The 24,660-nt window shown below is 39.9% G+C and overlaps 2 protein-coding genes across 5 annotated transcripts; one reads left to right on the forward strand and one right to left on the reverse strand.

Annotated features, from left to right (window-relative positions):
• Positions 1-98: 98 nt before the first annotated feature.
• GFM2 (GTP dependent ribosome recycling factor mitochondrial 2) lies at positions 99-18,429 on the reverse strand. 4 transcript variants are annotated; one of them, XM_032097118.1, is made up of 22 exons: positions 18,351-18,429; positions 17,716-17,807; positions 17,327-17,416; positions 16,702-16,786; positions 15,636-15,681; positions 14,553-14,650; positions 13,422-13,547; positions 12,956-13,044; positions 10,543-10,631; positions 10,243-10,303; positions 9,962-10,147; positions 8,072-8,152; positions 7,211-7,359; positions 6,565-6,705; positions 6,385-6,484; positions 5,659-5,848; positions 4,361-4,437; positions 3,741-3,879; positions 3,437-3,622; positions 1,898-2,013; positions 1,474-1,656; positions 99-1,017 (listed from the first exon to the last, which is right to left on the reverse strand). In XM_032097118.1, the coding sequence occupies exons 3-22, from the start codon at positions 17,387-17,389 to the stop codon at positions 889-891; spliced, it is 2,334 nt and encodes a 777-aa protein (XP_031953009.1). In that variant the 5' UTR covers positions 17,390-17,416; positions 17,716-17,807; positions 18,351-18,429; the 3' UTR covers positions 99-888. The 4 variants fall into 4 exon arrangements, with proteins under 4 accessions (XP_031953009.1, XP_031953005.1, XP_031953006.1 ...); XM_032097114.1 differs by lacking the exon at positions 18,351-18,429 and adding an exon at positions 18,022-18,296; XM_032097115.1 differs by lacking the exons at positions 8,072-8,152; positions 18,351-18,429 and adding an exon at positions 18,022-18,297.
• Positions 18,430-18,519: 90 nt separating this feature from the next.
• On the forward strand, positions 18,520-23,708 carry NSA2 (NSA2 ribosome biogenesis factor). Its single transcript, XM_032097124.1, has 6 exons — positions 18,520-18,605; positions 18,827-19,014; positions 20,129-20,279; positions 20,618-20,797; positions 21,878-22,070; positions 23,432-23,708. Exons 1-6 carry the CDS (start codon positions 18,603-18,605, stop codon positions 23,497-23,499), a joined length of 783 nt encoding a protein of 260 aa, XP_031953015.1. The 5' UTR covers positions 18,520-18,602; the 3' UTR covers positions 23,500-23,708.
• The last annotated feature ends 952 nt before the right edge of the window (positions 23,709-24,660 follow it).

Consider the following 24,660-nt stretch of genomic DNA (forward strand, 5'->3'; position numbering starts at 1 on the left):
GATTCTTCACTGTAAGATCATGAAACTTGATAACATAGAGTTACTAGTTTGAGTTTACATACACTTTAAGGTTGAAGAAGAATAAAGCTAAGACACTATTTAAGTAAGGAGCAAACAATCTTCTTTATTTCAAAGTATCACTTGCCACTTTTCTAGGTAAACCAGATACTTGCAATCTATAGCACATCAGAACATTACAGCTTAATTCACTCATTCCTAAAGGTAAACAAACAAATCCTTTCTCAACCTACTGCAGGATGGTAGGTAGGAATTACTGTCCTGGGACAACTGCCTTTCTTGTATTTTTCTTGCATGGATCTTACTTGATTTGCAGAATTATCCATTTCACTTGCTTGCTAATGGCAACTCAGGTAGAAATTATACCTAGCCCTGAACTCTGGTTCATAACTGGTTTCTACCAGTAAAAGTAATACTGGTAAGTTGTACAGTGTAAAGTGCTTATTAACAATATCCTTTTGTACAGCCAAAAACAAATCAAGATAGAGAGTGCCAAAACTGTAAAGTTATTTCACTGACAGACAAAAACTTTACAAATTTTATTTACTAGATTAAGAAAACAGTCCCAGTGGCACATTAACGTGGACTTAGTGCTCATTTCTATGAAGAGGATTTGCATCACTGCTCATTACAGGTGGCCGCAAGATAAGAATTTGCAAACCAACAACTTGTGGTTGCATCCTTGCTTTACAATCACGAGGTTGTGCCAGCAGAACAGAGCCTCTTGAACCTTCCTCCCTGGACAGTTAAAACAGTCTGTTCATACAGCTGCTAACTCATTATTCACCATTACCAGTTCATCCCAGACAAACACACTGGTGTACATACGAAAATATTTAACAGGAGGATAGAAAATACCGTTCCTAAAGATCACACCAGTCCCATCCTCCTGTGAAGAAGTGCACTTTGCTCCTGACTGCTCAGGGCTTGATAACTGGCAAGCTCCAATGTGAAGGTTGCTGAGCCTGATGTTAGAGAACGCAAAACAGTGGAGTAGCCCTGGACAGAATGGAGAACACACATCACTCAATTTAGGATAAAGGGCAGATAAGTTAGCATAGAAAGCTGCTTAGACCACAGAGAGAAAAAGAGTGTCAGAAGTACACTGCAGTGTACTAGTAAGTTAACTTTTCAGTATTACTGTATTATAATTGCAATACATGCATGAGTCAATAATAATCTTTTTAAAAAACTGTTCTCTGTAAAACCTATTTTAGTAGTATCTACTACTTCTCAACTTACAGCTGAATATGTGGTGGTTTAGCAATCTGAATTGGGCATAAAAAAGCTACTCAATTTGTGGGCACTCCTTCTGACCTTCAGGAATTAAAATACAATTTAAAAAATCCATTCTAAATTTACTTATCCATAACAAAATGAAAAGTAAACTGAAGCCAAATTTTTTTAAAGCATATAAAAAAGATCAGTTTTGCAATTGGTAAGGTAATCACATACCATCATTTCTGCTAGTGGAACAGCAGCAACCACAACTCTGTTATCTTGACGAGACTGGATTTCCTGAATATTGCCTCTCCTCTGTGCAAGATCAGCGAGTGCTGCACTGAGATGATCTTCACTTACTGTGATTTCTAGGTTCATCAGGGGCTCCAGTATTTGTATACCAGCTTTTTTCAAAGCCTACATAGAAAGGTAGGAAGTTACTGATGTATTCGTATGGGTTTTTTTAAATAAAATTGACATAAGTACTTATATCACTAAAGCTGTCTCAAACTCTCTACTTTTAAAAGCTATAAAGTCCCCAGCAAGGGCATTACAAGGGCATGCAGAGAGGAACAATGACCAGGTATTGATACACATATATTCTCCCAGCAGTAGATCATACTGCTGTGTTCCACAGCAGCTTACAGTTTCACTGTACCTTTTGCATGCAACGGGAGACACAGGCTGATACCATCGTGTGTGAGGTGTCCGGATGCACTGTCAGTGATTGCACTGTCACATCTATATCTTGAACTGGGAATCCAAGCAAAGGTCCTGGGCAGGGCCAGGGAGAAGAGGTAAAAGGAAAGAGAAAGAAGTTCATTTGTTTTTCAGAGTATTAAGACACATGCAAAAATTCTTCAGAATTAATTTGAAGCTTCTCACTTTCCTCTTTGCTCTCTCCTTCCCTGTCCTCCCCCCAGAGGTGTGGCTACTGGTCACGTCCCTCATTTTGAGGTTTTGTCATTACCTAACTTCGCCAAAAGAGACAAAGGAATGCAGACTCATACTTTCTTACTCACTTTATCAAAGGACAGATAATTTTCAAGAAGCTCCTGAATATACTCATCCAGACAACCATTGCCAAAAAGTTACTTTTAAATACATTATATTATCTAAAACTAGTCTGTTGAAAAAGCCATCATTTGAAAAAGTAGGGAGAACTTTTGTTACCCAGAAGCCAGAATATTTTCTATATTTTCCTTTTGAACACAATATAATCAGAGCAATGCCTGGTACTAACACATGACCAAAACTCCAGGGGTAACTCAATTCCATAAAGGATAAACTAGTATTCTACGCACATTGCCTCCCTCCAACCCAGGACTCTCAACCAGACCAAACTGTATTAGACTAGATGTGAGGCCTGAACCACATCTGAGAAAAAAAGCATCACTTTTTTTTACAGAGAACATGGCCAGGTATTTTTATTTTTTTAAAGCACTTAATGACATATATTTTAGGCTGGAGACAGCACAGTTCTGAAGTGTCTTCAAGGAGCACAAAGAAACCACATGGTTAAGAGTCACTCCACAGCCAAAGATGGGAGATGCTTTCCAATTCCACAAAACAACATTGAAAAATCACTTCATGCTGCTCCTTACAGAGAAATTCTCCTTTGTCAATCCACTACCTATTGATTTTACTGTAAGGCAGTTTTTTGCTCACAAGTTACTTAAGACTTTCTGTTTTTAATCAAATGTCAAGGATACTTTTAGTCCTTTAGAAAATGCAGACTTTGCAATTAGATAAGGCTTTTTACTGAAAAGTCATGATTTTAACATATTTAAAAATCAAAAAAATGCATTAGTAACAGTAATAGAAGTGTAATACATGCTGGCCTATGAAAGCATTTCTGTTACATCACTATGGTTTATGTGATGTCATCAAGAGGCCTCATCTCTTATACCAGATTAAAAAATAAACCAAAACAACTCCAAGCTCACTGTTGACTGACTGAGATGACATCAACCTTAAAAGCAAACCAAAGGCATTCTGCCTTCCATTCCTGGCGTAGAGAAAAAGGTGTTTGGCAATTTTTGTAGTTGAAGACATTTTGTAATTTTCCTTTGTACCTTACACAGATGTTAGTATGTACTATCTTTTAGTTTCCAAGCTACCAAGCAGGTTTTCCTTCTAGAGAATTGCTTCTTACAAAAATATTAGACCAGTATAGCTGTCATAGGACTTCCTTTACCTTGAATGCATGAATTTGTGATTCCATTTTCTATAGCTCCTTGGAGTTCTTTGGGTAGCACTTCACTGACACTCTCAGCATAGCTGATGATGGGTTTTGTTGTTGCTCCTTCTCCTGACCTGGGCCTTACCTCTACCTCTGCAGTTACAAAGTGTCGTTTATCTCCTACTGTTTTGTCCAATACATCTGCAGGGGAAGAAAAAAAAAAACCATAAAATTCATCTGAAAGTTACTCATTTATTATTTAAAGTAAATCAAGCTACAAAACCAGAAACAAGATGTTCCTTCCATTCACTTATTTTACCCGTAGCTTGGGCAGCATTTAAGATGGTTTCTCGGTATGCTATTTGAAGAGGTCCCAAGTAAGTCTCAATTCCATATTCACGTTTGATTCGGTCATGAATGATTTCTATGTGTAGTTCTCCCATGCCACAGAGGATAGTCTGGTGAGAGGATAGCAGAGAAGTGGAAAAACATGCAAAACTCAGGTTTTAATACAAATTCTTTAAGCAAGGATTTGCATGCTTTTGTCTCTTATAAATACTTCTAATTCTAAGGACCCTAGAGAAACACAATGCTTTAAGTCATCCAACATAGCCACCATTTAAGTGAGGGTTGTTACCAGTACTGTGACCACTGTAAAAAAGATAATCTTAACTAACCTTAAAGACTACGTAATTCAAACCTTTTTAAATACAGAATTGTCAAAAACATGCAGAGCATAGGGTGACTCCCTCTGTTCTGTAAAGCACAAGTGTCCAAGACTCCATTTTAGTTTCACAGAACCTTGTACATGTATCACAGAAACATTTAGAGAGTCCTTTTTATTGAAGAAAAATCTCAATACGCAAATGAACTAACTAAAGTGTGGTTTTGACATTCTAAAATAATGTTATAAGATGAGCAATAGAAGATTCATCTTACTTGTCCTGTGTCAGGATCTGGCTTCACTTTTAGACTTGGATCTTCACGCTGAAGGCAGCTCAATGCATTATCCAAGTCTGTACAGAAATATCAAACATTATATCTGAAGTGAATTCAGTAATTTGATAATCATAGTAAGTGCCTAAATATCACTTTATTTCCTCAAAACAATCAAAAGGATACTAGAGGAGCATAGATTTTGGCAAACAGTCAGGTCAAAATACAAGTAATCTGCAACTTCTGATTTTATTCCACAAATTAAGTGTGCTACAGAGTAATTTAATTATTATACATACTATTTACAAAGTGACATTTTGTGCTCCTATGAAGACAGACTGCAACCTACAAATTATTCACGAAGTCAGTAAAAGTACGGTCCTTTTGTACAGATAAAAAAATGTCAACTGTTACATGATTTACTTAAATATTTCAAGATGAGTTAGACATGAAATCATTCAAATGAAAATGTACATAGTTTTTTGTACAGGGTTATTTTTTTCTTCTGATTCCCCATTATCTTAACTGCTGAGGAAAGCAGCAGAATGATGAACCAAGAGCCGAGACTGCATTTATCTACCTCACAGTCTTAGGGAGAAAAAAGCAACAAAAGTGAACAAACAAACAAAAGCAAACTAAAACATCCAAACATCACAAAATCAGTAACACCCTACAACCCAGTGGCTCAGCCTGCAGACATGTTTCTTCAAATCTGTTTTCTACCTTGCTCCATTCCATCACAGTACACTGGTAGTTATACCTCCTCCTCTTCACCCCCAAACAAGCTCAGCTTTGTTAGAATGAAGATAGAGAATTTAAAGGGTATTTCCAAAAAGAGTCAAATAACCAAGCCCTCTGGTACAGACTGTAGGGAAAGACAGTAAGATTACAGGTCTTAAGTAGGGATGCAAGGATGAACCCTAACGAGACACACAGAAGTCTTGGTATATGAAGACTTTCTAGAGTAAAACTGCGAGTGCCAACTGAAAAAACCCCCCATGTTTCAAGATTATTTGTACTCGGGACAGTAGGTACAGCCCACCAGTGTGACTGCAGCAAAACTCAGAATTCTGAGTGCCTCCACCTCTCCATTTCTAAATGATGAACTACTACTTTTCTAGACCCAAAAACTAGAAAAGTAGCAGTACCAGTCCTGCTTGACATAGAAATAGCAAAGGGTATGGACAACCATGATCTAAAGTATACCATCAGCGCCAAACACCAGAAAGAACCATACTAGATAGATCACTGGCCGTTAAGTTTGTGCAACTCATTCATCCAACTAGGTGGCTGCATTGTACCTTGTTGTCTGGCCATTGAAGGAGGTTCAATAGTACAGAAGAAGACAGGCTCAGGGATCTCAACACCTGCCAGCAGAAGACTGTCTACACCACTCACAGACGTCTTCTTTTCCCCAGCATCCCTCCTGGCTCGGCGTGCTGCAGCAACAGCTGAAGCCTTTGATGACACTATGGTATCTCCAGTGGCACTCTACAGATCAACAGAGGAAGTGATGTGAAATAAAAAACCAAAAACCGTAAACCCAAAATATATGCCGAAGCTGGTAACATTTTAGAAGATCTGTGCAAATGAGATTCATGCAGCCTATTCAGACAGTAAGAAATTAATTAATAAACTAATAGAAGCAAGCATGAAACAAACTTCTGTAACTTAAAACTGTTTCTTTTGGGTAATTGATTCGGAACATTATTCTCCATTCCCACAGGAGGTCTCTGTGGCATTACACTGCATTTTAAGAGTTACACTATTAATACAAGCTCAAACCCTAACAAAATACAACTTCAGCTTTCAGTCCTTTCCGATCAGCATTGCAGTTTCCAGGTCAATTACTGATATTTGTACACTGTGGCATTTAATTTTAGGAGGAAGTACATCTGAACATACTTCAAATAAAGCAAGTTTACATATGTCACCGTAATCAAGAACAGATCTGAGACAGAGTGCCATAGAAATAGAAAGCACTCTAGTGAAACAAGCTCCCTTACGGTATCAATATTTTTCATTACCTGTTTTAACCCAACAGTCAGGGCAATGTTGCCAGGCATTAGTGATGGTATTTCAATTTGCTGATCAGCAAAAGGCAGGAGCAGCCGGCTCATTCTCTCTCTAAAAATAAAATTCTCTGTTATTGAGGACTTTAACAGACATTCCAGTGCTACACTGAACCACACCCCTCTCTTACTCACGTGCAACTTTTGTTAATATTATATACAGCTGACTGAGGTTTCAATGAACCTGAGTAAACACGAACAAAAACTAGTGGTCCACGACATTTATCATGAAGAACTTTGAATGCCAGGGCACACAGATCATCCTTGTACCACTGTCTGCAAAATGAAAAGCACAACAAAAAGCATACTTGTAGGATTAATCCACTCAAACCCACATTTACCTAAATTTCCACTCATTTAAGAGGTGATATGTTTCTTACTGTAATGTTAATGGAGGCAGACTTTCAAAAACCATAATTTGTACCAATAAATAATAATCTAAGCAGTTCCACCTCCAACAGGACATGTATGATGTCATGTGATTCAGTCAATACTAAAAAGGATCCCTAGACCACATTTTTATAAAATCCTCAGATTAAAAAAATACTTAAAAATTCTGAAGTGCAAGTTTGACAGCTGGAGATAAATGCATCCAGTTCCAGTAGAACTAATCAAAGCAGGTTCAGTACTCAAGTGTATTTTTCTGTCCACACATCTCCACTGCTATTTAATAACTAAAGAGGGTAAACATTTTTAAAGACTATGAATGCTTTGTTAATATATCTAATTTTCTCCTTTTGTGTTTTCTTACTTCTGAATCTCCTCTTCTACCCATACTTACAGAAACTCATATGAACGCTCATTAGGTGCGGGCAAGTACAGAGTAATAGCATCCAGTAATGGCTGCACCCCTTTGTTCTTCAGTGCACTGCCACAGAGGACAGGGACAGCCTTTTGAGCTAGCGTGATTCTGCGGATAGCAGACTGCAACTGCAAAAAAAGAATTATTTTCTGTTAATGCATGAATTACAATTTAGCCTTAAGTTGCTCCAGGTATCAGATACTGCTAACCAATCCCCAAAATCTAAAAAGTATGTCTGTAAATGCATCACTGATCCAAACTCCTTTCACTGCTTTTAACAAGCTCCAAACCATAAACCTGAACGTTTAGATGCTAAAACAGAAGACACTGGTTTTAAGATTTCTAAACATTTCATATAGATCTGCTGCTGTTCTTGTTCTAACAGTCATTTTAATTCAGTATGTTGTACCTCAGTGCTATCAACATGCAGTGTCTAAAGATCCAACTATTTCAAAATAGTTGAGATGCTACTTTTGTTAGTGAGAATCAGCAGCTCAGTCACAAACTGCACTGAGTCCACCTGAAAGTTCCATCCACCTTTCCCTAAACTCTTTTGCAGCAGTAATTTTCAAAAAAAAAAGAAAACCCCAACTTCCTGAACAAATGTACCCAACTTTTAAAATTATGCCTAGCACACTGAAGAATCACAGTGCATTTTTATAAAATTCATACTAAGCCAGAATACATTCTATTCTAAATTCACACAACTGTTAATTCACTACAGAAGCTGGTGTGATCTATTTTTTGTTGATCAAACTGCAAAATCATAATTTGCATGAGCCAAAGGAAGAATAACCCAAAACCTCAGAATAAGAGATAGTAAACACTTGTAAAAAATACCTTGTCAGCTGATATTAAGTCAAAATTTTCACTATGTTCTCCTAGAACCAGTTCAGCAAATTCATCATCCAGATCTGCAACCTTCAACAGAATCGTTCTTTATTATTTGGCATATAGCAGTTTCATATACAAGTCACAAATCTTACTTAGGATATATAGCTAAACAGAGCAGGAACAAAGCCTTTAAAGACATCAGCAATTATAAATCCGAATCACATAAAATTATGGAAATGAAGGCTTCAAGAACGGATGGGAGGAAAAAAACATTAAAATCCACTTATAAAGCTGCTGTCAAGCAAAACATCTGTGGGAGAGAGAATGCTTGTACTTGTCCCTGAAATGGAAAAACCCTCCAGCCATAGAGGGTTTAACTGATGTACTTCAGTCCTGCAAACATGGTGAAGCCTGAAGTAAGCAGCAAGTAACCTTTGCAAGCCAACAGACACTCAGCTGGAAAAAAACAGACAAGCTTCAGGGCATTTTGACCTTCTTCATGTCAAGGATTTGTAGGTCCAAGAGCACGTATCTGTTTCCAAATTGTACCAGTTATCTCGACACGTAACTTAACTCCTTAAACCGTGTCTCACGTACACCCCTGCACTGTCACAGACTCAGGACACCTAAGCACAGGAAGGCACTTTGCCCCCTCTATTGGCTACAACACCAATTGGCCAAACTCTGAAATAAACCCTTGATGAGCAATTAGAAATCTTATCAAGTTAATAGTTAAAACATGAGAGATAAAGGAAATAATTCATTTAATTAAGTGAAAGTAAAGTGTGCAAAAGGGCCAGTATTCAAAATGCTACATTTTATAGTGTTTCTGATAAGGAATATTAACAGCATAAAAAGCATTTTGAAAAATAGTTTATGAACACAAGGTTATCTCAATTATCACACTACTGCTCCACCTCTTCCTCCTTCAGGAAGGGCCCAGAAAATAAAGGGGAAAAAACCAACACTGTTCTTACAAACCTTTTTATCTGACAATATATTTCTTAAGATAAAAGGCTGAGTATTAATACAACCATTTAAAACCTAGTAAGTTTGAAAACCAGATTGTGCATATGTTCTACTGAACTCAGAGCAATATAAAACAGATCTCTCCAGTTTCAAAGGAAACAGAAAGCTAGCATCAATCTGTTCATGCACTTTCACAATGTTATTCAAAGTTGTGTGGAAGGCAGCCCTACCAATAAAAATCTATTTATGATTGGATTGAGCTGCTTCTAACACAGTATTTAGTGCTATTTTGACCAGCCTGCAACATCCCATCCAGCTTCTAGCTGTCACTTTAGAAGTGTATGGATACCCCGAAGGTTCTAAGTCACACCTGTCAGGCTTCGCATACCAAATACCTTTTGGCACCTAAGACAGTACAAGTACTGTCTGTTTTGAGCTTCCCCAGAACAAAAGAGACTGACAAATTGTACGAACTCCATTGGAAAACCGCTAGTGGGGCTGGAGAGCAGCTAGAGGCCCAGAGAGATGGGGTTGTCTGGCTTGGAGAGGCTAAAGGAGGATGCAAATACTGTCTCTTACTATTTGAAATAATGGTAGTGGGCCTACTTCAGGGAAAACAGAACCAGATTCTCCTCAGAGGTACACAAGGAAAGCACCAGCATGGCTGTCTCAGCTTGCAACACTGGACATAAATTCCCATTGGACATAAAGAAATGAGCACTGGGACAGGCTGCCTACAGAGAATCATCGTCCTTTGACTTGAAAACTCAACTGAACAAGCCTGAACAAGTTGATCTAATGCTGAAGTCAGCCCTGCTTTGAGCAGGTCACTTAACCTGACACCTCCAGAGGTCCCTCTCAGTCTATTTTTTCTACTGCTTTAAGTAATGGTTTCAAATACATTACGCATTTACTTTAGAACTTTACTTGTTCTATTAAGGTATTTCTTGCATCCTGGACTTCTTGGAACAGGTTTGGATCATCAGTCTCCTGCAGTGGCTTTCGCTCAAAATTTTTTCCATCATCCAAATCAGAAGTAGGTTTCCAAATTATTTGCTCCTTAGTCACAACATCAACCAGTCCTCTAAAGCTCTTGGCTTCCCCAATGGGCCACTGCAAATAGAACAAAAACTTCAGACAGCTGCAAAAAATTAAGAAAGGAGTTCCCATCAAAAGAAAGGAAGTAAGTATTTAATTTCTAATCTTACCTGTAATAGCAAAGGTTTCGTCTTCAACTTTTGTTTGATGCTCTCAACAGCATATGTAAAACTACAGAAAAAAACCAGATACTAAGTTACACAAAAAGTTACGACATTAGTGACAATAGGTCAACCATTCCCTATTTACTGCAAAAATTACTCCTGTAATTACACAAAAATATGCATTTGCATAATCAAAGAAGTATATAGTAAGTATTAACATAATTGGGTTGCTCTGCGCTTAACAGGAAAATGCTAGACATTCTCTTACAAGCTTTTTAGCAATGATTAAAATAACTGCCTAAATACCTTGCCCTGTTTTTGTCCATCTTGTTTAAAAAGCAAATTCGTGGTATCTGGTGTTTGTCTGCTTGTCTCCAGACTGTCAGAGTTTGTGCCTAAAGCAAAAGACAAAAGACAAAATGGAAACATTAGTGCCAACAGCTGAACTATATGCTCCCCAACACCACTGAAGGTCTGAGTCTGGAGAAGAGAAGGGAACTGTGCTGTGTATTGTGACAATCCCATATCTAGCAACACAGATGAACTTCACAAGCAGCTTTGTCTCATCTTGTCTCAGCTGTTATCATTCCCTTTCCTGCATTAAGAGCAAGCAGGCATAGTGGCAAGGGAATATGGAGAGAAACTAAGCATTACAGGGGGCATATATGGGAAAAACTCAGTAATGAAGCAACTTTATGCTTTATTGCCAAATTACTTAGGCACACATAGGCAGGCATTTCTGTGGCTACATATACAACACTAAAAACTGCTGTGGTTTTGATAGTAATTTGTGCACTGCTGAGACATTTCTTTTTAGTTGAAAGTTAAAGCAGGTATATAGAAAAATGAGTTCAGATTCAGAAATAGTCTCTTACCAATATATGGAATAATCCAAGAATTTGCTACAGAGTTTTAGAAAAAAACAAGCAGATCTAATTGTTTTGTTGTTGGGGGTGGAGGCTATCGCTCAGTTCAGGTTCATATTTAATGGCAACTAAATGTTTTCCAGTAGCAAGTCAAATAATGTGATTTACAGTGATTAAGAGTTCTCTCATCCCTCATCCAGGGAAAAAGTATGTCCCATGCAAGAGAGATTTCACATGTAATTTTCTACAGGACTGAACTACTGAAATGTCTTATGCTATAAAAAGTCCAGTTCTAGCCTGCCTCCATCTTTTCTGCACTATGTTAAAAAGGCCATTGGGGAGGGAGAAAATCTGGCAGAAAATTACCTATTTTCTACATGAAACCTGAAAATGAGAAATTGACAGATATTAATTTCTTTCCATTTATGGAGCTAGTCAGAAGCATTCACCTCAATCACCATTTGTAACAACAACAATCAATTTGTAACAATCAACAACAACAAAACAACAAAAACATGCCAAACTTCTAATTGTAATCCCACTTATTTGCTGCTTATTACCATGGAAATTCCTGTGCACTACAGGATTTAAAATGAAATTCTCAGCTTCCTGAAGCTGAATTTTGATAAAAGCATCAAGAGAGAGAATACAGAACGAAATCTCTGTACATTATTTCAGTCTTATTTAAGTTATTAAGACACTGTGGGAAAATGACTGGGGGTGACTGGAGGTAAAATCAGAGAAAACTGGGAAGGTGCATTCATGCTCTAACAGAATTTATAGCAGTGTGGAAATTACAGGGTGAAATGCAGTTGCTACTCCCCAGATAGGATGCAATCAGCATGCCTGACTTCCCACACACAATACATGCTGAGGGGGAGCAGAGTGGAGACACTGTGTCCAGGCTCTGCTGAAATCCTTGCAAGAGGGGGAACTCAATGGTACTTTGTAGCTGATAAACCACATAGCAGCTGTCAACCAAGGGAGAAAAAAATAAGATTTCTTGCTGTTGAACCAGGAACTGTGGCAAGATCACAGACATACACCTCCATCTCAAAGGTCATCTCAGATGTAACCCTGACATTACCCACCTACAAGGTACGACCACCCCCACTGAACATGATGCATGACTACAGTCACTCAAGCTCCACCTAAACACAAAAATAGTATAAAAGTAAATTAAAAATGGGGAGAAGTTAGAGACTTCTGAAAACTTCTGGGATCAGTCCTGATGGACTGAACTTGTCTTCTCTCCCAGAGCAACACCGATTGGGTTAGAACCGTACTCTACGCACGCGGAATGACTACATCACGCTAGCTCTGGTTAGAGATTAGAGCTGCTTAGTATATTGCATTGAATACATTTTTGCAGCCAGATGCTATCACCAGAAGCCTTCAAACCTTAATCTGTCACAGTTTTCGATTCTCTTAATGAGGAATGTTATTCCATGAACTGTTAAGTCTGAGTCCTTTTAGGGGGCTAACAGTTGCTGGCAGCAGGTAATATACTTGGCTGTGGAGGACCAGGAAGGGGTTTCTCTTACGCTGTTGGCATGTGTTCCTGGGTCTTCCCTGAGGCACCAACAGACCAATTAAGGACACCCCAGGAGGGTGTCTTTCTGTTTGCACATGAACCTGAACAAGGTAGTTGAACCACACTCTGATCCAGTGGACCGTCAGTGAAGGGTCCCCAGATCCCCATAATGGGACACTGACAGACTGACTGGGCACAGGGATCTCATCTTTCGTGGGGAACTGACAGACTAATCAAACACAAAGGATTTGAGAAAATCTCTCCCCTTTCCCATGACAGACTTCACGCACACACAAAAGAATCTAACAGTTGATTTTACCTCAACACCAGCTGAAGCATCAAACACTGCTACTGCTCCATCCAGGACTCTCAAACAACGCTCAACTTCCACTGTAAAGTCCACGTGACCTAAAAAACAATTTTCCTTTTATACCATCATAATTCAAACAGGCAACATCAACAGGTCATTACACATGTAAACAATTTTTTTCTTTCAAATTATGTCAAAACAACTTTTTCTTTACTTGCAGGGAAATACACATGCTCTTTGAAATGAGAATTATAACAGTGAGAACAACTTAATGTGGAAACATCTGAACTTTCTTTATATAAGCTAGTTTTGGAATCAGCAAACAATAAATATCTAAAGCTGAACAGAGCTTAGTTTAGGCATTTTTACTGATGCAATTAAACCAATTAAATTTTGCACCATATTTAAGACACCCTGTGACACTCCACCTCACCCACTCTCCCTTAATAATATGAATACAGCTAAAAAGCAGTACCTGGGGTGTCAATCAGATTGATTCTGTAGTCCTTCCAGTCAAATGTAACAGCAGCAGACTGAATGGTAATACCACGTTCTCGCTCTTGTGCCATAAAATCTGTCACCGTGTCTCCATCATCAACATCTGTAAACAGAAAGCAGGATTGGGTAGGTAATCAATTCAAAATCTGAAATTGCCATTGAATACAGATGTCAAGAGAGAGTTAGAAATACAGTCCCTTTTACAAATACAGATGTATAAGCTATGAAAATTAGCTTTTTTAAAAATATTGTAGTATCAGGTAATTTACCCAGGCTCCCTTTCCAAGGAACAAGTGCACTACGAGTGAAAGACAAGCAATTCCAAGAACTTTGTTGTTGTTCTTAATTCTAGTAACACTATAAGCATCTTAAAGTCCAAAATCATGAACAAACTACAGCTTTTAAAAATCTGGCTGCCCTCACTGTGTGGAATGTGACTGACATTTTATAATTTGGCAATCACAAGGTAATTAAATCAAAAGTAAAGTACAAACAAACAAACCACCAAGTAAGAGGTTGGGTTTTGCTTAATTTTTAATAACAAGAGAAGCAGTTCCACATTTTTAAATTAGCAGGATGCAAGTTCAACCACTTCACAAGCCTAACATATTCTATCAGTCATACACAGTAGAGAACAGGGTATAAAATTTAAGAGGTCAAAAAGAAACACAGACAGAGGCTGCTGTGACCATTTCAATCTTGGAAGAATTCTATTAAAGTCGGTATAGCAAGGAATTCTTCCTGCACTATGGCTTTCAAAAGAAATGGATACTTTTTTTTACTCTGGTTTCTTCACAGGTCAAAAGAGAACTCAACAAACTGCTTTACCAGAATGGCCAATGAGCAATCAGTAAAATAAGGAGATTCTCTAATTAAATGTTAAACAAAACATAATGTGCTAAAAGTAAAAGAAAAATACAAACCTTTGGTATCTCAAAGCAGCACTGCCTTAGAACACAAAGGAATATGCATTAAAATTCAATCAAATTGCATCACAGTGTTGGAACAACTGCCTTCTACATGAGGTATTCCACCAGCAACTGTACTGCATGTAATTGTACTCTATTAAATTTCTTAAACCTACTGAAATACAAAAAGTATTTCTAACCTCCAAGTGTTCTTATATATCCAGAATAATACAGCATTCTCTCTGTTGTTGTAGTTTTGCCTGCATCAATATGAGCCATAATGCCAATGTTTCGGATTCTACATAAAGTGAAAACATTGTGGTTAGTGTGGTAATTTTTTTATCCTGTGATAATTCTTATTTGCATAAATGGTTAATATTCCCAAGAATACTACACCAGATTTATAGCATTATTCCTCTGCTGCATATCTGATACAGCGTACATTCTAACACTGAAGGAATGAATGAATGAATATCCTGGCATATGGTGGATTTTCTTCAAATCAGTAGTACTGAACAGTGTTGCAAAAGGTTTCCAAGATCCACTTCAGGGAAGGCCACTTCTTGGGCTCATCCTCACCCATCTGCCCTCCCCAAAAACAGAAGCAGCCCCTCCCCTCTCTTGTCCATCCCAATCCCTGACCTGGTGCCCAAAACAATCTGTTGCATTTATACCCCAAATACAGCACTCAAGTTCCCATGAAGTTGTCCTTGATCTGGTTCAGCCTACTCTTCCTTTCTGAAGTGGCTCACCAGTAGCTTCCAGAACTGCTTCGCTTGCTCTGCGCAGCACAGGCTTGTCATCAGCCCCCATGCTCACCATTAATACTAGCTTGACCTCACCCTCAGGTACACCCGTACCTACCCTCAGCAGCCTTCCAAGGAACTTCAGCCCCAAGACATTTCTTTGGCAGCTTAGCCCCTAATTGCCTTGCCCCCACTTAACGTGGCAGAGTGCTCCCACGAACACAGAGCACACGGCCCTGCCCACAGCAGCAGTCTAGCTGCCAAGACATCCTTCCCCCTTCTTCAGCTCCCACCAAAAACCATGGCTTTGGAGCTTCTCCAACAGCCCAGTTTTGTTTATGATGGTGCAAGCAAGAGACAATCCAAGACCTCTGTGCCACCAGCAAGCACTACATATTGAAATGTCACAAGGGTAAAGGTAAGCAAGTACTAACTTTAAATTAAACATGCACATGTAACAGCCATGGCAACAACCTACGATTCTTTATCACACTGCTGACTGAAGTTACATCCAAACAATAAACTAGCTTGATGTACCTGGATATATGAGGATTAACGACAGAATGCAGAGACTTAACATCTCCTGGAAACAAACAAAATGAAACAACAACTTTTCAGACAGAACCCAATGTAGAAATATATTAAGAAAACTTCTAAAAACCTTATTTAAAACAAAGAGATTCAGAGCCACAAGTCATGATAATCTGTAATCTCTACCACCTCACATTTCTAAAGACACATGCTTAATTTCAAATAAACCTCTCCTCACCTCAAAAAAAGAGAAACACTTCAAAAGACAGCTGTAATTTAGAAAGAACAGGAAAAAGCCAATACAGAAAAGTATCATCAGCACAGTAATATCTTACTCTGCAGAAGCATACCTCAGTTCAAGACAACTGTAATGCTGACATTCATCTGAACTGGCGATTATATAACATATTTGAAAAGTTATTTCTCCTTTAAGCCTTGAAGCTATACAGCATAATTTTCAGTGATAAAAGGCAAGCTGACCTGAGTTGAGAAAATATGGGACTGGGAAGTTTTAAATGCTATTTTCTTGCAAGATATATTCTTTCTCACACAAGTCAGCTGGAAAATAAGTTGTCACGGTAATATTTTTTGAAACTAACCCAAATCCAGTCACTCAATCTATTGAAGTTGTGTTTCAGGAACTCTCATAGTACTTTAGTTCATCTTTGATAGGGCAAACAGAATTCAACAGTATTTAAGCTAACATTCCCTCACCATCTACAGATCATCTGTCTCACCAGAGAGACATTAAAGAAGCATCTTACAGGAACTGCTAATGAGGGGCTCCAGCACACTTCACAACTGACCTGTCCTCTTATAACGTGTACCTTTTCTTATTATTGCTTTCTAAAAGCTTTATACCATGAATGTACTGAGAAAAGAGCAGCAACACAAAACTCTTCAGTCCTTAAGCTACTTAAGTCCTCTATTTATGTTTCATGCACTAAATTCTAATAAACAATGACCAAAAGAATACAATGAAACAGAAAGTACACAGAAATAGACAGTATTTTTTATTCTTACTCACTTTTAAATTAATCTTTACTATTAAGGAACCAACATAAACTTATACCTGGTGGAGAACTGTAGTTTCTCAGACTGCAGTTTTGCTGTGTCACACTCATGATTCTCATTTTTGTCCTTCTGAAATACATGTACTTGAAAGAAAAAAGAATCATACATAACGTTTATTGTTACAACTAGTTACTTTGTAGCTAAATTTTTGGCAGCTGTAGAAAAATTAACTAAAAAAAATACCTACAAGAACAGATACTGTTGGCAGGTACTCATATAAGGTAAAAACACCAACTATTTAGAAGCAGATGCTTGAAGATGATGCCTACACTGAGGTTTAAACCAGATTCAATCCCCATAATATTTGGGATGTTCAGTAAAAATCTATGGCAGCATCAAAGTATTTTGCCAATAGCCAAAATTTTTGAAATACATCTAATTATTTGTGCAAATAATTTAACAACGACAAGAGTTAAGTAGTCAAAAAATTTACACAAAAATTACAAATTCAACCTCCCGATTCTTAAGTCCCATTCCAACATGAAGTATGCATTGTCTGGAGGCCAAGCGTTAAAGACAAAAAAAAACCACACAAAAACCAACACCCCAATTAAAAAAGTTTACTCAGAATAACCCAAGTGTTTCCTTCGCTCACAAAGTATCAAAATTGGGGGAAAGTTTACCTTAGTGCACAAACTTGATGACTTCAATACATTCACTGAAAATTTCCCCGTAATTCTCAACATTCTGGCTCCCGTCTCTAAAGCTGTTCCCTGGCAAGGTAAGTAAACATTGTACAAAATGTTTATGACAGGAAACAGGTTAACTATGTTCCTTTGACATAACCCAATCATAAAATGTCATTCTTTTTTAATGAAAATCAGGTTAATATTTTTCAGGTTATTGCTTTGCAGGTTAAATCAAGTGTCAGATCTGTAATAATAATGTCATTAAGCCTTAACAATACAGCATAAATGCATGCCTACAAACACTAAATATCTTTCTCATGAAAATAATATACTTCTCAAGGAAACAGTTAAGCAGAATAATAAAAATCAGAGTTTACACTCACTCTCAGACAAGCTCCAGAGCATCGATTACTGGGCAGCAAAGTGCAAATAGCTTTTCTAGTCTTGAAGGAGGAAGGATTGCAGGGCAAAGTACCTATTTAGGACAGAAATAACAGAAAATACTAAGTATTATGACCTTTTAAGCATAGCCAAAAAACACTGCAACAAAATGCCCAAGTGCAGCAGCTTCAAAAGCATTCCCAGATGGCTTCTGGTTATTTGAGGAGACGTCACTGTCCAGCTCCCGTGACTTTATGCTTCGTAGTAGTTTCACGGCGAAGGGTAAGAGGCTCAGCGCACACGCTCACCTCCCCTCCCTCATCTCGCGAGCCGCACAGGTCTGGCGGTCAGCGCACTGTGCTGACCGGGGGAGCGGGACGAGCGCGGTGCCTTCACGCTGCCCGTGACGAGCCCCCAAGCCGAGCGCAGCCGAGTCCCGCGAGGGGCCGATCCCCGGTGGCGGTCCGCAAAGCGACAGCGCCTTCCCCGCCGCGTTTCGAGCCCCGGCGGCGTTTCTGCGCCGGCTCCGGGCCGCCCTCTGCCCCCCGGACCGGCCCCACGGCCCAGCCCGGGACCCCGCCCCTGTCGGCACAGCCGCCGGAAAGCAAACGGCTTCTCCCTTCCCCCGCCACCTCACCTCCCTCCCGCGTTCCGCTCTCCTGCCACGACCTGACAGACCAGGCAGCAAAAACCGCCTCTTTAGCCTCTCCCGCTCCGTCTTTCCCCCTCTTCCCGGTCTCGCCTAGCCAGCCGCGAAGCCCTCGGGGGGCGCGGACCGCCGCCTCTCCGCCGGGAGGAACCAAAGCGGCGCGGGCGAGAGTTTCCAGCCGGGGCCGCTTCCCAAGAGGCCCGCCCTTTCCGCCGCGGAGGAGGCCGCGGGACTGCCGACATGGTGGGAGCCGGGGCTGCGGGATACGGGAGCTGGGGACACGGGACACGGGGCCGGGGCGGCGGGATGCAAACGGCGGGGACGGGGAGGCTGCGGAAGGCTGGGTGGGCCCCGCAGTGAGGGGTACCGCTGGGTGGGCCGCCGCCTCCCCGCGTGTGGCGGAGGCGCCGTGCCCGCCCCGCGGGCGCCCGTGCCCGCTGACCGCGCTGCCTTTGTGCCCACAGCCGCAGAACGAGCACATCGAGCTCCACCGCAAGCGCTATGGCTACCGGCTGGACTACCACGAGAAGCGGAGGAAGAAGGAGGGCCGGGAGGCGCACGAGCGGTCCCGCAAGGCCAAGAAAATGATCGGGCTGAAGGCGAAGCTCTACCATAAGCAGCGGCATGCCGAGAAGATACAGATGAAAAAGACGTGAGTGTCCGCTTCCTCTCTGATGCCGTCCTGTCATCCTGACGCTTGAAGGCTGAGACGAGACGTTGATATTGTTACAAAGGGCTCGTTGTTACTTGGGTCACATGTTACGATTTTAAATAGCAGTCAGGCTGCAGGAGGATGAGGACTTAAATGAATGTTAACAGTTCCACTGCTAGTTCTCTCCGAGAGAAGTGTTGATGAGCAGTAATCGTGACCAATGTAATCGTGACAAAAAAAGTGAATGCATTTCCTTGGAGCATTATATCAGCTGCTGTGTTACTGTAGCAAGAGGCAGCAGGCGTTTTTTAATGGTTAATAGAAAATATACAGTAGCGTACACAGTATTTGAGCAGAAGGTGAGGCCTCTCTTCAAGGATAAATAACCTTGTCAAGTATAGATAAATAGAAGTATTTTCTGTAAATTTTACCTGTTGTCCAGAACTTGAAATAAAAGCTGTTAACAGTCTCATTAGTTGCTAATGAACGTCATACCTGTTCACCACGTTGTTTTTGCTGGTTTCAAAGTCTAGATAGCTGTTTTCCTCTGCTACTTTTAAAGATAGTGGGTTTATTAACTAGTTTGTGGGTCTTTTCTTCCCCACAGTAAATGACCTCAAAATTAACAAAACTTGGCCCCTTTTACAAACACATATTCCTCACATATGTAAGCATTGGCATCAAATCTCAGAGGAGGAGTAGAATGTTATTTTTGTCGCCAGAGAGGAAAGCTACTATCTCTCAAAGTGCTTGGTGTTCACTTTAGGTCATTCAGAAGTTCCTTAAAGAGGTGCATGTCTTTCTTGAGTTCCTGTCCTAGTAGGAAGTGACAAGATTAGGTGAAGATAGTAGTTTACCTTGAAAATTATTTAGTATTATTCCTTAAATATAAATACATAATTCTTTACAAATATCTCTTAAAGGAAAATTTGAGCAGGCACAGGAATCAACAGTCAATGTGCAGGCTGCCTGTTGGATTGTACTTCACTACTAGTTTGATGGTGTTACACAGCAGCCTTGGAAAGATTTTTATTGACACAGAAAAATTAAAGGGATATATCTAAAAATAAGTATTTTTTCTTGTGTTGTTAATATTGGTTTTCTTTCTTTGCAGCATTAAAATGCATGAGAAGAGAAACACAAAGCAGAAGAGTGATGAAAAGACACCCAAAGGAGCTGTACCAGCATACCTGCTGGACAGAGAGGGCCAGTCCCGGGCCAAGGTCCTGTCTAACATGATCAAACAAAAAAGAAAAGAAAAAGCTGTAAGTAAATGTATCAAAGTTCAGATACCTACAGTTACGTGTAACAATGACCACTTTGTGTTGCTGATGCCTGGTTCCCTAACACCCTTCAAGCAAAGGCTAATTAAAGCATGAAACCTTGAGTAACTGCACAGTTTAGGACAATGCAGCATATGCTGTATCTTGATTTTTGTAACTTTTAAGTGCTAATCAAAATAAGTGGCTATGAATTGCATAACAAGTATAGTCTACCCCTGTGCCTTACAGAAACTTAATTTTATGCTTTGGTTTTTCCCCTTTCATTTAACTGTGTGACATGTAAGAATATTGACCTTTTTTTTGTTTTACCCTCCTTCCAGGGGAAGTGGGAGGTTCCTGTGCCAAAGGTTCGTGCACAAGGAGAAACAGAAGTTTTAAAGGTGATTCGTACAGGGAAGAGAAAGAAGAAGGCATGGAAGAGGATGGTTACAAAAGTTTGTTTTGTTGGAGATGGCTTTACTAGGAAGCCTCCTAAGTACGAGCGATTCATTCGACCAATGGTAATGTTTTAGAGCCTTAAAGAACATTTAAGTAATAGTTATTTTGATTTACTGCTTTGATTTTCTGTGGTGAGGAAACTTTCTTGTATGATAATGTACTTGATCACTACTTACGTAGAACATTCCTATTAGTTCCCTTGCAAAAATATAAACTTCTAATAGCATGGGGGGTGGGGAGATGCCTCTGTAGTCACAGTCTGTGTTGAAATACCTGCCTTTATTCCTGTAACTCAGATGATGCCAGTAAGTTAAAGCTACAGGGTCTCAAATTAGCATGGGAAAATGTTTATCAAAGGTACTTTGCATAGCTTTTAAAGCTGGAGGTGTCTTTTTCAAGCTGCTGTGATTCTCTGAACTGCAGAAGCCCACTCTGTTCTAGGACTTTGAATTCCCTCCTTTTGTCTTAGGTAATCTTGAAGCACAGTTGGGACTGTATGCAAGGGAAAGGCTGTGCCTCCAGCCTGACCTTTACTTACACAGCTGCAGGAACAGTGCCTGGGCTCTATCATCCTGGCAGTGCACAGGCAGAAGAGCTGGATTCAGTGATATAGTGTTATTTTTATACAAATACCCGTTCCTGTTCCCTCACAGGAATCAACAGTCACTGTGCAGGCTGCCTGTTGGATTGTACTTCACTACTAGTTCGATGATGTTACACAGCAGCCTTGGAAAGATTTTTATTGACACAGAAAAATTTATGGTACATAATGGTGAAGTACCCTCTATGAGGTGCAGGTCACTAGATAAAAAGTGCTACAGGAGATGAGTATTTCATATTTTGCCATACTTTCTTCATGGAACAGAAATTGTCCAAGGTAACAAGTATTACTCTTGGGCTACTACTGAAAATTGACATCCTGAAAACATACATGGAAAGCTTTATCTTGTCATTAATCAGATTTTAAAATAAGTCTGGCAATCTACAGTAGGCAGATGGCATTCTGTATTTTAAGTTGTTTCATTCTTCCCAGTATCTCTAAACATATAAAGATGAGGACATAATTCTCAAAATGTTTAACCATATCAGTTGTGAGAGCTTAAAGCAAATACTAACTCATTCTAACACTCTTTATCAAACAGGGCTTACGTTTCAAGAAGGCACATGTGACTCATCCTGAACTTAAAGCTACTTTTTGCCTACCTATCCTGGGTGTAAAAAAGAATCCATCATCTCCTTTGTATACACAACTGGGAGTAATTACTAAGGGTACCGTCATTGAGGTGAACGTGAGTGAGCTTGGCCTTGTGACACAAGGGGGCAAAGTTATTTGGGGTAAGTTTAGCTAGTTATACTGCGGAACTATTTTTTAAAGTCTTTAGTCTTCATTGCATCATGTATTGTTAAGACCTCAGCCTCTAGTAATAATTGATCCATTGTTAAAAGTTAGGTTTGGGCTGTAGCAGAAGCAGCTAATAGCAACTCTAAAAATACAAGCTTTAAGTGTTAATTTGAGGCTTTTATTCGCGCTTCCAAAATCAAATCAGATGAAATTCAGAACAAAGACTCAGCTTGTTTGCCTGTGTATCACATTGAGCAATGCCACAAGTCTGTAAAGACTAACCATGTGAACCATGAACAATTGAGATTTTGCACCTGGGATGGGGCAGCCATGGTTGTGTGTATGGGCTGGGGAACAATAGGCTGGAAAGCAGTGCCCGGGAAAGGGACCAGTGGGTCCTGGTCAATGGCAATTTGAACCCGAGTCAGCAGTGCCTGGCAGCCAGGAGGGCCACCTGTGTCCTGGGGGCATCAGGCACAGCATCACCAGCCAGGCAAGGGAGGGGATTGTCCCGCTCTGCTCTGCTCTGGGGCAGCCTCACCTCCAGTGCTGGGGCAGCTTTGGGTGCCACAGGATAAGAGAGATACAAAGCTATTGGAGAGTGTCCAAAGGAGGGCCACGAGGATGGTGAAGGGTCTGGAGGGGAAGCCGTAGGAGGAGCAGCTGAGGGCACTTGGTCTGTTCAGCCTGGAGGAGACTAGGGGAGACCTCACTGTGGTCTTCAATATCCTCACGAGGGGAAGCAGAGGGGCAGGCACTGATCTCTTCACTCTCAGGGCCAGTGACAGGACTCGAGGTAACAGCAGGAAGCTGAGTCAGGGGAGATTTAGGTTGGATATCAGGAAAAGGTTCTTCACCCAGACTGCGGCTGAGCACTGGAACGGGCTCCCAAGGGAAGTAGTCACAACACCAAGCCTGACAGATTTTATGAGGCATTTGAACAATGCTTTCAGGCACATGGTGTGATTCTTGGGGGTGTCCTGTGCAGGGCCAGAAGTTGGACTCAATGATCCTGATGCATCCCTTCCAACTCAGCATATTTTGTGATTCTGTGGTCTTCATAGGATCAGACTGACTTCGTTTAACAGAGGGGTTCACTTGGACAGTAGGAAGCCTAAGAATTTTTTTTTTAATCTATTCAGAACTCTAAATGGTCCATTTATAAAAAAGAGCTTGAATATAATGTTTTGAGAGCATAAGTTTACAGCTCAGTAGAAGGTAGATTTAGATTTCAAAATGCATTTGAGTCCCTATACTTTAGAGACTTGCTGTTTGAATTTGCAAATATAGAAAGATCTAATCCATATGAACTACTTCAAGGTTTTGTACACAATATATTCCCTTTTCTCCCTAGGGAAATACGCCCAAGTAACTAACAATCCGGAAAATGATGGCTGTATTAATGCAATTCTACTTGTTTAAATTGGATACCAAGCATTGGATATGGGCACCTACAAAAGAAGAGGACTTTACACAAATTTACAAGATCTTTGGAACCTTCAGCCATTCCAGAACAGTGACCCCACATACTCACAAGCTGATGAGGAACTTCAGCCAGAAACAACTGCTCACATTTTTTTATTTATGTTTGGTCAGCTGAACATTGTCCAAATAAAGAGATTTAATTTTTATGCTTTGCTCATGTGCTATGGATTGGCTCTAAACCTTCTTGGTGGTTTTACAGTAGCAGTTTCCTTGCTTAAGTATGTTGTACCTAATTTAGCTCACATTCCCACTGATGGAAAATACAGCCACTGTCTCACACAATGTCCTGCTGTAATAACTAAATATTCAACTAATAACTAAAGGCATGCTAATTTGTATTTGACTTCTGGGAAAGCAGAAGAGCTGGAAGGCTGCAGCTGGAATCCTACTGCAGACTGACATTAGAAATTAAACACCAAGTTTGATACTTGCCCCTGCAGAATCATGGGCTTGGGAACACGTGAGTTACATACGAGTGTTTGAGATTGCTTAAAAAATCACTGGCAAGGGCACCAGAAAGGAACAGATTTAATATTATGCAGCAGCGCAACAAAGCAAAGTTCACTCTACTACTTACTAGACAGTTAAGACATGATATGGAAAAAGCAAGGCAACAAACCAAAAACCAAAATTAGTCAATTGAAACAGTTCCTGGTTCATTTCTATCAAGGGTGGGGGTGGGTGTGTTTAGGTGTGTGTGACAAAAGGATAGAAAGGGCAATGATAAAAAGGAAAATGGCCTAAAAGCCAAACAGCATTCAAACTTAACTGTGCTTAACTTACACCTTAAACTTCACTTATAACTTAACAATTTAGCAGAGGAATAACACTTAACAGGACTTAACCTAACTTATAGCTTAACAACTTAGCAAAAGAACACTGGACAACATTAAACTTAGCTTATGTCTTTACCTTACAGGCCTAACTTAGATATCTAAGGTACTTAAACATCTAAGAAAGCAGCATTTCTCCCAGATTTGCTGTAGCATATGCATACATACGTGCACACAGACAAAGAATCAGTGCAAGGTACCTGTGAAACATTCCCCTCAAAGGCAGTGAAATACTCTGGATGCTTGGATGCTTTTGTGTCTCCTC

This window comes from Corvus moneduloides, chromosome Z, assembly GCF_009650955.1.
Source record: "Corvus moneduloides isolate bCorMon1 chromosome Z, bCorMon1.pri, whole genome shotgun sequence".
Taxonomy (NCBI): Eukaryota; Metazoa; Chordata; class Aves; order Passeriformes; family Corvidae; genus Corvus; species Corvus moneduloides.